The following is a 12780-nucleotide window of genomic DNA, read 5'->3' as shown; positions in this document are numbered from 1 at the left end:
GTATCTACGTAAACTCTTGCAGTACCGGGATCCCGATTTGTGTGATGATCTGAATCTAGAATATGTACGGAGTGACGCAGAGTCGCAGCCAGGGTTTCTGTTTGGTTGTTTTTCTAGCTCCAAAATGGTGCTCTCCCCAGCTCACGCCATCATCGCACCCCACCCCTAAGTAGGAAGTATTGGGTTGGTTTTCCAAAACAATGACTCCAACAGATGATCCTGCCTGTGGAAACAGAGCTGTATTGTGGTTTCCCACCTTTGTGTGTGTGTGTGTGTGAGTCTCCTTTCCTACCAAACACTCTCATACTCCTCCTGCCTGCTCAGTGTCTCATTGCATCTGTGTAATGATTTCATTGCCAGGAGCCTAGCGGGCAGGATTGGCAAGGTACATCTTTCAAAGCTCCCTGTTTCAGTTTGACTAGACCTTTGTCATCGGTATATGTGATATTGTCTCTAGAGAGGTCTTAGATGTTAAGCTCAGTTGGCCTTTAGCACACTGACAACCTAGGCCGTTACAATGACTCCTATCTCCTACGTGATAGCAGTCATTGTAACAGTCTTATCACCCAGGCTGTGTGATAGGAGTCCCCATAACGACATAGATGATGGGAGTTCCATTGTGACCACATGGCTGATAGGAGTCACTGTTTGACACCCAGCCTTGTCAATGGGGATCTCTGTGATGTCTTACTGTCACCACAGTGTCTCTCTCCCAATCCAGCCTGAGAGGATCCTTCTTCTTTGTTGTTGTTCAGGCACACACCTTCTCCCCAGAGGTGTCTCAGCCTGTTGAACAGGAAGTCTATTGGACTCAACCGCAAAGAACTAGTAGCGCTATATGGCAGCTCCTTGTCTGTGTGCCAGTGTTAACTTAGATATGATTGTTGTTATCGGCAAAGTGGTCTGGTGCACTGCTTCTTGGGAGGGCTTAGCTCTTCTTTCTGAAGTCATGCGTTTCTAAAGGAGAATAGAATTTTACAGAAGTATTGTATAATAATTAATCACCTTAGCTTAGTTACTCAACTCAGAGCTTTGGTATGAACAAAGTGGCCATTTATATTGTGCAATTTCACAGACTCGGCTCTGCATGTCAAAGCAAATACTGAAGCAAAGCCATTGTAGGCATGTTAGGTTCTCTTGTGTTAATGAGACATGTCTCTACAGAGTGAAAGGATACCCTGTTGTCATCTTAAAGCACCAAGGAATGGTAATCTGATGTTTTGATTTAATGCATAAATAAATTGTTTTTGTATTTACTCTGAGATAAAAAAAAAATATATATTCAAATAGAGTAATTCGTTTTTACATCGGGCCTTATCTTGACACCTCACTCGAACAGTTCACAAACAGAAGCCCCTCTGAGCCCACGGAAGAAACTTCCTATTCAGTTGAAGGAGACTGGTCCAGTCACATTATGTTGACTGAGCCAGTCCAATTATCCTGTGTTAGTGAGCCGTTGTTGTGTCCTGAAACTACCCACCACAGAAGACAATGGATTAACCAGCAGCTGGCTGAATAGGGGCACTGTTCTAACTTGGCGTGGATATTCTGCAGAGTGTGTGAAATATGAGACAATGCCTCTTCAAAAACCAATGAGAACCATTTTCTTTGGTTCTTAGCGGAGGTGGGGGGTGGGGGGGGGGGGTGGAGGGGAGGACGGGAAGGGGGCGGGGGGTGTTGTGAGGGAGGGAAGTAAAGTCCTCAAAGTGAATAGAAGCCCCTAATCCTATTTACAATTGAGAGTGAAGTTAGAATAAGGATCTGTAATCTGGCTAGGGAGAGAGGTCAGTTGAAAACCGTGGCATTGGGCCTGAATGATCCTTTTGGTGCACTATTTGGTGTCATCAACAGACTGCATTTGGTTCAGAATGCTCTAGCCTGTTAAAGGTTAACAGGGTGTAAAGCTCCTGAGTTTTACCACTGCAGCTCAAATTTCTCTCTACTTCCTTGTTGCTGTTTTGGGATGGTTGCCAAATGGAGTATTTCAAGGCTAATCTTTAGCGGGTTTCTGAAGTTGAAAGGAAACGTTATATGTAAATGGATTCAGCCTACTTTCAGCTGGCATAAACTGAGTAAAACAAGTTTCAGAAGCACTACTATATTTAAGTAAGCTCTGAGAGACTTCAGCCTTCTGGGGGCTGTGGGTCTCTTTCTGCTGTGTGCACCAGCCCAATCCAGGGGCACCCCTAGCCAACAGTAGAGGATCCTGATTGGGGCTTTCGCCACCATGGCAACATAGCCGAATGCACGGGCTCCCACCAATCTGGCCTGTTTGGCCTTTCCCCTTCACGCGGATCCTTCACACAGGCTGTTTGAACCAACGAGGGGGATGCATGTGGACCTCAGGTATTCCGTTCACATACATCTGTGTGGATGTGAAGGGAGAATGAAGACCCGTGTGGATGAATTGGTGCTCTATCTCCATTTTTTTTCATGTCAACACTTTGATAGAAATACGATGAAAGTTCAAAGTTTAATTCTGACATTATAACATGTTTGCTTTCTTGTCTCATACGTGACAGCAGACTTTTGGACAATGGATTCAATCAGGTTATTTCTAAATGTTTATAATAAACCATAGATTAAGATAATATCCTGCTTAGGTTCTTGACACAAACAAGTCACTTAAAAAGGAAGTCTGTAAGCAGCAACAAACCCAGAGGCAGGAGCTTGTAAAGTTTACAGTGTAGAGCAGCTGTCTGAAGCTTAAACCACCCTGTTCATCAGATCCAGATACGTGATGTATATAACATGAAAGGAAAGTTGCTGTACCGGTCTGCCCATCCAAAACTCAGACTTAGACATTTGTCAGGCCAAGAGTATGTTCATTGTTCGCCATTCTTCCCCTTCTTTCGTGTGTGTATGTGTGTGTGTGTGTGTGTGTGTGTGTGTGTGTGTAGATGCATTTCAACATTAGGAGAACAAAATCAATGTCTACTGTGTTCACGTTATGTCTTGATGGATAGGCTTTGAAGATACAGGCCTTGACAGTCAGCTGTGACACTAGAGGGCAGCAAAGAATCATTGCAAGATTGCAACTTTGGAGCTGGAGGATCAAAAAAGATTAAAGTTGTATTGTTCAGTCAGCTCTCATATTCATACCATGTATTTGCTATTAAAATAGCAAATATATAATTTGTATAGGTTTACTTTTTTAGTTATGTTTAATTGAAAAAAATGATGTAGGTTTATGCATAGGTCAACTATAGTTGATGTGATACGAACGGCTTTGATCATCAGTGGTAATGATGAATATAATGCAGTTGAATGTCATTTTTTAACTTTTCCATAACTGCTTTCTGATTCAAGATTTTCTGATTCAAGCCCCTCCCTCTCTCGTTCGCTCGACTAGAGACGCATTTGGAAGGCTGATCTTTTGCGTAAAAAATCTCTGACATTTGAGGCGCTCCAGGGATTTAGCGAGCATGCCTAGTGGCCGATGCATACATAGAGGAAACCAGTGTACATTCGAGTCATACCAAGCATAACCTGCGTGTCAGTGCAGTCTACTTACAGCGGGCTGTGAGGAGAACTGGCGCTTTTCTTTTGTCCTAACTAATTATTTCTACCACTTTAAAAAGTACTTTAAACAAACTTTGAGTTCGGGAATTCATTACCATTCAGTCTCGTATTCAAGGAATTTATTTTTTGCATTCAGAAAAGTTAGAGGCTGGGCCTTTAGCTTGGTGTCGTATCCACGTTCACATAATTATTCCAATTGCCTCGGTCGAAAGCAAAAAAGCTGGTCTTTTTGCGAAACCAATAAATGCTTCTTACGAAAATGGACCTGTTGAACTACCAGTACTTGGACAAAATGAACAACAACATTGGCATACTTTGCTATGAAGGTAAACTCATTATTTTCTTTAGCCTAATTGTAAAATGTGATTGTGGTTGGCTGTTCTTCGACGTCTAGTAACGGTTCCGAAATGAACTGTAAGTATTACCGATTTCGAGTCATGGTGACTTGGTTGGATGTTATGGCAATCGAATATTGTGTTAGTAGTAGGCTTTAATATTCAACGTCAGTATGAATATGGACTTGCTACAGTAGCTTCGTCATATTTTAGAAACTGACTGTACTGTTTGCGTTTGTTACCATAGAATACTATTAATTATTTGTACTATTTACTATTTATTTAACTGGACACATGTATTGAGTAAAACTCTTTTTTGAATTGCTCCTTCTTTATTCTAAGCTTTTTAAGTTCATAATGTAACATTCATTCTTATTTTAATATTTTCGAAGGGTTCTAAAGCTTCACATCAACGTGACGTTGATTCAACACTGTAATGCAATTTACCTGTCACTTGCAAAATTATCAACAACTTGTATGCTATCATGTGTACAGTTCCTTGGGTAGTGTTTTGTCCATTATTATGAAAGACAGTCTCAAAACGAAGCTCATTATTGAACATCAAAGTCTGGGTACTTGTCTAAGCCCACCCATGTGTGAATTTCAACACTTGCTTCCTGATCCAGCTTGACTCTGAATTATGAGGTGCATAATTATTCAAACTCACAACAAAACACCCACACGCCACTATCTCTCTAAGTGTATTTTGACTCTTGGGATCAATTCTTCATACTTCCTCCTCTAACCCCAACCACACTACAGGCTATGTCACCAGTCATGTATTTGAGCCCCTTTTGTGCTCATGCTGCAGGCTGTGACTGTAGGGTGATGAAAGATTGTGGGAACTTGGGTCTTTGAGCAGGGTTTGCATTCAGTGACCAAACCTCCAGCAGCTAGACCTGGGTCTGTCTCCTCTCCGGTTCTCTTCCTCCCAACCAGCCTCCTGTTGTCAGTCTTCACTTGTCAAGGGCAGAAATGTGATACAGTCAGCGTATGGGGCCTAAAATGCATGTTCCACAGTAGCATGGAAAATAGAATGCAGACAGACTCTTTGTCATACATTTGACTTTCGGTGTTACCACCAGCAGCTTGTTCCAACCAGTTGAACCAGGCTGGACATGAGGAACTGTGTTTTTAAAGCATGGTTTTTGTTTATGGTGTAATGGAAGAAAGTGTACTGTGGCTGATTATGGCCCTGACACCCTGTTGGGACATTGGGGCTTGCAGAATGAGCTAATCTGAAGCAGCACCAGTCATTCAGCCTGCCAGTCAGCCAGCCAGCCAGTAGTCCTATCTCTCACTGCTACCAGGATTAGCAGGGCCATTTTAGACGGTAGAACAGTGATGGTTTAGGAATAGCTTCCCTATAAATATGAAGCAAAAACATTCAGAGACATAATTTGTTGCAGTAGATAGAACAAACTACAGTAAGACTATACTTCAACCCCATACTTAAATCTGCTGTTGGGATCCTGGGTGTTCCATTTCAAGCCTATTTGATGTGCTGAGTGGTTATTTCAAAGGATAATGTGATCCTTCCAGAGCCAGTTCTCATTGTATCAGACAACAGCGGTTTCCTATCATTACATGCTGTGGACGTTTCTCCTCTTTTTTTCCCAATTTTTTTTCTTTTCGTTGAGGAAACCACGCTCACTCCTCCCTCGGAGAGCAGGATTATTGGGACGCTTCTCTGCGAATCGCACGGCCCGGTTTTGTTTTCGAGCTTCGTCTCAGCTGACCAAGTGTAGCTGCTTCCTGACAAGCAACAAACGCAACAAAAAAAATGGTGGATCAATGCAGCTCCACAGCCTCGAGCGGAGCCCCGGCTACCAGCCAGGGAGAGGGGAACGCTTCAGCCAGCTCCTTTCCTCAAGGTCTATCGCTCATCATCGCCGTGGTTCGTTATTCAGCTTCCCCCCAGAACAGGCGTCAGGCCTGGCCTGCCGCTGGAATGCCTTCCTCTCCCAGTAGCCCCCCACAGTCACATGACCCGGTGACAGTGGATGGAAATACACAATCGGAGCAGCCATTTCTGCTGTCTGTAGCATGGCAGGCTTTTTTCAGCTATTTTGGAGGTGCTGTAACGGCCCCGCGTCTAATCCCTCCGCTGCCCGTGTGCTGGGTGTGAAGGGGGACATTGTGCTCCAGTCCGGTTATGGCTGTCGGGCCGGGGGGGGTTTGAGGAGATGTGTTGATTTACATGTCGCACATTTAGATGTTGTTGATGACTTCATGAGAATCATTTCTCCATTCAACAGATGCTCTCCCCCCCCCCCCCCCCCCCCCCCCGAAATGACATACAGAAGGGATTTGACTACCTGTGATCTCTTGTAGTAAAATGCTCTAGCACTGAGCTATACCCACTGAGCTATACTTTTTTTTTATTATTTTTTTTAACTTTTTATAGTTTAACCAAATGAAAAATGTGGTGGATGGGTAAGTTCACTTATGTAACTCAAGTAGTTGGATAAACTACTCTGTCTAAGCTACTACTAAAGTACTACTGTCCTGGGACTTGTGTGGGATGGATTCCTCTGGCTTCACTAGAATGACCTCCCTCTCCACCAGCCAGGTCCTACTCTGTCGGACAGAGCCAGCGAAGGCAGGGGAATGCTGACTGTCCGTTTTACTGCTGAACACAGGCGAACTAAAGCTGTGTGCTATGTAAAAGACCCACCCTGCCAAAGCTACGCGCTTTTGTCATCCCATTGCCTTGGTTTAGCCCTGCCTCGAATGTTGATGTAGGCCTGTGGCTGATGTAGATCTGCTGCCTGGATGAGAAAAGATTGTGGCAGAGAAAGAGAGAGACAGAGAGAGAGACAGAGAGAGAGACAGAGAGAGAGACAGAGAGAGAGACAGAGAGAGAGACAGAGAGAGAGAGAGAGAGAGAGAGAGAGAGAGAGAGAGAGAGGGCCTGGCAGCCATCAGACATCCGGCCTGATATTCCTGCAGAGAAGACAACAAGGCCCTTCTTTTTATACTTGTTTTTTTCTGTGTTGTGCGAGAGGCCCTTTCATGTAGTTCAAAAAGAAAGGATTCATGCCATTTTAAAAATAAGGTAACCCTCAGGCCCTCCGTTCCCATTCCTGAGGATGCCTGCCAAATATATATATCGTTTCGAGCCATGCTTAGATTCAGCTTTTTAAAGCCTGCCAAAGGAAGGAGAGGGGGAGGGCAAGGGGGGGGGGGGGTTCACCTCTGTAATATGAGCTCATCCTGACTTCATGTTTGAAGTCCTAAGAGGACTTCGCCTTTGATCATGTTCACTTAATGACGGCCTCTCATTGAGTTTGGACGCGGAGAGCTTCTCTTGACACTGATAGAGATCTTTATGACTCAGGCCGTTCCTAACAAAGGTTACTGTACCAGGAGGGAACGCCGGGGTTCCTCTCTCTCTAGGTTGGTTCTGTTGCTCTCTCTCTCTTTCTCTCGTTCTCTCTCTTCTTCCCCTGCACCCGTTATCGTCCTGCACAGACTCGGTAAATCGCGGCAGCCAGTTCTGTGGACTGAAATAGAGGAAGCTCCTGTGTGCGGTCTAGAATAGGTGGAAGGCATGAGGGGGGTGTATGTTTAGAGCTTGTCTTGTAGACCTTGCTTTCCTGCCCGCGGGTGGATTGGCCTGGCCCACGAGGCGCACAAAGAGATGTGTGTGTGTGTGTGTGTGAACGTGGCTGAAGAAGTTCATACAAGGTGGTCTGCTTTTCCGAGGAACATGCACCAGTCGAGGGTTATGACCCCCGTTTCGCCACGACGCGATGCTAGTTTCATCCCATCACGGCCCGAGCGTTGCCAAACAGGGCACATGTTTTCCCCCCCTGAATAGACTCGCAGCGACACACAGTTGACTTCTGTAGATTATTTGTCACAGCCCTCCATGGGCTGTCTGACCCCGCCCCCTCGTCGGGCACTTCACTCTTGAACCTCTGATAAGCCATTATATTCGCTGCTCTCCGATTGGCCGGCTGATTGGGCTGCCACAGCCGGCCCACAGTCTTCTCTTTATTACCAGCCCTCTCTCCTGCCAAAAACAATGATGTCATCCCGGTTGCCATGGAGCGCAGTCCTGACGAGCAGAAACATGCCAGTCAGGAAAATGGGCTGCTTGTTCAGGAGGCTCCTCTCATTCTACTCTTAAAGAGGACAGGGGACGGGGTGGGGGCAGGGTGGTGCTGGGGCAGGGGGGGGGGAGGTGCTGGGGGTGGAAAACATCAGATTTCCCTCCAGTCGAATGCTGGGGTGTTTTAAATTGTTCCAGATTGAGTTTTTTCACAGTCGTGATATTATTTCCTCTGTGGATCCCCCCCCCCCCCCCCCGTCCATTTCTTCTTTGACCCTCAGGAAAAAAGAACTCAGTAGCACATTAATTGATTACAGCTGCTGTCTCCACAAGTCTGCCTTCAGACACCCACTGGCTGCTGCTCTCTGTTTCAGCACGGAGGTGTTTGATTGGGCAGGAACTGCTCACCAGTGGAAAGTCCCCATCAGGAGTCTCTGCCAGTAGTATTTTTCCTGCTTCACTCCCACTCGCCCCCGGCCTCAGTACAGACTCTGTGAGCTGCTCCACAAAAATGATTTTTTAGCCCCCTAAATTGAAGTTGTTTTCTTCCATCCAGTTATCTTTCTGCAGCGTGGAGCCTGCCAGGGCATGCATCGTGGCCTAGTGTAGAAACCCCTGCAGAGCACAATGGGGCTCGCTTGTAATGTGTTTGTTGAGGCAACCTGGAGGCAGATCTGCTCTTATCACCCTCCGGTTTATTGCCTGATAGGGTATGTGGTGGAACCGCGATACGGTCACAATCATTACCAATCCAGCGCCAGTTCAGGGTCACCGTGCCATTTCTGTAAGCATCTATTGTTTTGTGCCCGCTGACTTTGACATAGCCTGCTCTTAGAGCTAGCCTTGAATGTGGCTGTGTTTCTGTCAAGAGTTAACACATCTGAGATAATATCTTCCCGGTTCTAACTGTTTGTTTTCTGTTTTTGACCCTCCTCCTCCCCCCCCCCCTCCCTCCCCAGGAGAGGCAGCTCTGAGAGGTGACCCCAGGATGCAGTCCATGACCCTGTCCTCGGCCGTCAGCAGCCACAGGACGGGGCCTCCTCCCATCAGCCCCAGCAAGAGGAAGCACAGGCGGGACCAAGGCGACGACGACATTTGACTGCGACAACGAGCATTTGGTCAAGATGAGCCGGCTGTTTGCCGCACAGCTGTACGTTGACCCTAGCCTCTAGCGTGTGACTGAACATCCTGTAGTGTCTCCTGCTCTGGTCCACCACTATGCTTCTCAGGGGTGACGCTAACGTTATATTACACGCTAACGACTGCAGTTGTTGGATCACCTGCAACCTATTGTGTAATTTTGGGGTGGGGGGGTAGAGTTTAGTTGGAGAGCATTCGACTGAGGTCACAGGTTCAAGTGCCGCCTCTGTACGTTGCTTTGGAAATGCTGCCGTTAATCGGTCCGTACATCTGTGCTTATAGACCCCTCAGCTCAGCAGCACTACTGGCGTTGTGTGTGACGATGCAGCTGGCTCCTATGTGGGGTACATCTGTGCAGGTAGCACTGTTGCTGAAGTCGGATTCTGGACATGCGCCAGAGGGCTTGCATGGTTCTGAGTGGCGGTTCTAGGATTCCCACACATTCCAGGCCTGTGATTGGTGCACATGGCTGGCCAGTGGAGCCAGTCCGTGCTCCTGGTGGAGCTGTTGTGGAGGCTCTCTTCATTCCTTACATTCCTGCTGAACAGGCCGGGGCTGGGGCAGGGGCTGTAGGCTGGGGCTTAGGCAGTGTTCGATCATGGGACCACAGTTATGGCTATTTATTGTTGTATATCTCACCCTGGTGTTAGACAGAGCACTCACAGGCTTGTTCACGGCCCTGGGAACAGGGGATGGGGATTAAGATCTAAGTGAAAGAGGCTGGTGACACACACACACATTCACACACTTACACAAATAGGCACATGAGAATTGTTGGTCTATTTAATCGGGTCAACTCTTGGTATCATAACAAAGGGTGATCTTGATATTTCAGCAGTGGATGTGTTCCAGTTAAGGGCGACACGTACATCATTATTATGTTTATGGTCCTGTTTTCTGAGAACAGGAGCACAATTTGACGTTTGTGTGGTTTCACTCCAGTAACGTGATCTTGGTGAGGCATTTGATTTATGTGCCAAGTGGTTAACTTCTGCCCTGGTTTATATGGAAATATACCCACACATGCATATCAAGTAGGTCTGAAACATTTCTTTCTTGTGTAACTCTGCCCACATGGGCACATTGTAATTTCGCCTGCTATAAATGAGTTGTCATCAGACAGGAGCTGCTGAAAAGACTGAACAGTCCAGTATTATACAGACAGACTTGTTCAGGCTGTAATGGTAGGGTTTCTTCTACACTGACTTGTATGTACTTGGAACCTAGAGACTGCTCTTATGGGTAGTTAAAGAATAACAGGCTTTTCCAGCCAGAGCTTAGTCAAAACACAGGTCTCTTAGCTGTACTGGGCTATTTTTGACGATTCCAAACAGAAGTTGTGTTTAACTCGATTGGCCTTGGTTCACCCTGCTGTCTCTTAAGTGCTGTTATTTTATAGTGTTGGATGGGGCACCTCCCCCCTCTGTACCTCTGGACGCTCCGGGCCCCTGGGCTGCGTTCGCTCGGGAAAAGGAGAACTTATTTAGACATTGCAGACCGAAATGTACTCGTGACAGTTATCTTGATCTACATGACACGATGTTCAATACCCGCCTGCATAATAGGTTTACTATGTGATCTTTCATCTTTGGAGTTTCTGTTTGCTTTCACCCTCCGGAGCAGGGCCTCTGGCCCTCTAGTGAGTCTCGATGTGTCGGAGGAGAAGCTAGCCGAGTCACTCGACACCTCCGGATGAGGGTGGGTCCACAACCTAGCGGGGTCGGGTTTCTATTGTGGTCCAATTGTGCGAGGGGTGGGGGCCCTGGTAGAAAGAAAGACCTGCCACCAAATCTTCAGCAGGAGGAGTGGATATTTCAGTTACATGTAGAGAAGTTGGTCACGTGACCCCTAATGAGTTTGCCTGCCCTGGAACCTCCGTGTCGGAAAAACGAAAACTGACAATGAAGAACACCTCCTGAATATTTGTTGTTGTTTCGGTGCTTTGAACCTGTACTGTCCTTACAACAAAAAAACTACAAACATAAATGGAAGCTTATTCCTCATGAACTTACGTTGAAATGTGAGGTTGTGTAAGCAGTCCTGAGACATGCTCTCTGGGGGAAATGGAGGTTGTGGCTCAAGGCCTGCTCTGTGTAGTGGAGTAGGATTTCTTGTCAGGCAAAGCTATTTTCTCATTTTCCCTGTGGAACAGAAACAAAGAGCCCTTATCCTGAAAGACCACTGTGGGCTCGAAGCTAGCTACGGCTGCTGCCTGTCCCTCTGAACGGAACTCCCCTTTTGCAATAAGAGTAGTCTGTTTGGTTTCCCTCCCCAACACACTCCTCAACCGCCACAATAAGAGTCTCCCGTTCTGCTATGAGACTCTCTTCTCTCTCTGCCTCTCTGCCTCTCTGCCTCTCTGCTCTCTCTCTCTCTCTCTCTATCTCCTCTCTCTCTCTCTCTCTCTCTCTCTCTCTCTCTGCCTCTCTCTGCCTCTCTCTGCCTCTCTCTCTCTCATCTCTCTCTCCTCTCCTCTCTCTCTCTCTCTCTCTCTCTCTCTCTCTCTCTCTCTCCTCTCTCTCTCTCTCTCTCTCTCTCTCTCTCTCTCTCTCTGCATCTCTCTCTCTCTCTCTCTCTGCATCTCTCTCTCTGCCTCTCTCTCTCTCTCTCCTCTCTCTCTCCTGCCTCTCTCTCTCTCTCTCTGCCTCTTTCTCTGCCTCTCTCTCTCTCTGCCTCTCTCTCTCTGCCTCTCTCTGCCTCTCTCTGCCTCTCTCTCTCTCTGCCTCTCTCTCTCTCTGCCTCTCTCTCTCACTCTCCTCTCTCTCTCTCTCTCTCTCTCTCTCTCTCTCTCTCTGTACTGGGAGCTACATGTGTTCATGCTGGTCAGCTGACCCTGTTCTCCAGACTCCTCCTCCTCTACGGTTGAGGCGTTGCGGTGAGCAGGCGGGCCTGTGCTGCCGCTGCAGTGCTTGCTGGAACTCGAAAAGCACTGCTTTCTCATGGCTCCCGCCCCAGCCAAACACAGAGGAGAGACAAACCACTGCCAAGGTAGCCAAGGCTGATGAAATCATAGTTTGCTGTCGTTTTACACTGGGGTTTTCTTTGTTGGGTGTGTATGAACACAGCCCCTCTTCAGTTGTGTTCCTTTTTGCCTGTCTTTGTGGTTTTCGCCTCTTGGTTTTCATTCTGGAGACTTCTTTACAGCTTCATTTGCACATGGCAGCGGTACGCGCTTTTAATATCTGGTTCAGCGTAATTGTGGAGCCTCAGACGAAAGTGTCACGCAGCTCAAAGTTAATTGGTTGTTCTCGCGCTGCTTTGTGTTCTGACCTAACTCAAAAACGAGGCTGTGTTTATACCTTCGCAGGAAACACGAACCTGTTGACTTTTCAGCTGTAAATGTTATTCCTCACTTCCCTGCAAGCTCCTGCTGGAGCCACAGCAGAGCGGTGTGCAGGCCTGCTCTGGGCCTGAGTGGAGGTCAGTGTGGTGTGTGTGTGTGTGTGTGTGTGGTAGGAGGAGGACCTTCGACGCGGGCCCGTGTTTGTAACCTGTGGTTCTGCACCTCCCCCCTCCTACCCCGACCTGATTTTTCCCAGATGTTTCCTGTATCTCAGAGGGTGAGGCCTCGTTCACTTAAAACCTCCACACACACAAAAAAAAACTGTCCTGCCCGAGATTTGTAGTGAGGTTTCTCAAACGGCACCGAAGCACAATTGTGAGAAAATGCCTTTCCGTTTTATTACCCCAGATCCTCAAAATAAAAAAATAAAAACCATTATGGGA

General features: G+C 46.9%; 1 protein-coding gene across 1 annotated transcript in view; it reads left to right on the top strand.

Annotated features, from left to right (window-relative positions):
* The first annotated feature begins 3408 nt into the window (after positions 1–3408).
* vgll4b (vestigial-like family member 4b) overlaps positions 3409–12780 on the top strand; it is a 16029-nt gene continuing 6657 nt past the window's right edge. The window contains 3 exon segments of the mRNA XM_062459544.1: positions 3409–3848; positions 8874–9010; positions 9012–9064. Of these exon segments, the coding sequence (XP_062315528.1) occupies positions 3767–3848; positions 8874–9010; positions 9012–9064 (272 nt within the window). The 5' untranslated portion in view covers positions 3409–3766.

This window comes from Osmerus eperlanus, chromosome 1 (genome assembly GCF_963692335.1).
Source record: "Osmerus eperlanus chromosome 1, fOsmEpe2.1, whole genome shotgun sequence".
Lineage (NCBI taxonomy): Eukaryota > Metazoa > Chordata > Actinopteri > Osmeriformes > Osmeridae > Osmerus > Osmerus eperlanus.
This window is presented reverse-complemented; position numbering and strand designations above follow the sequence as displayed.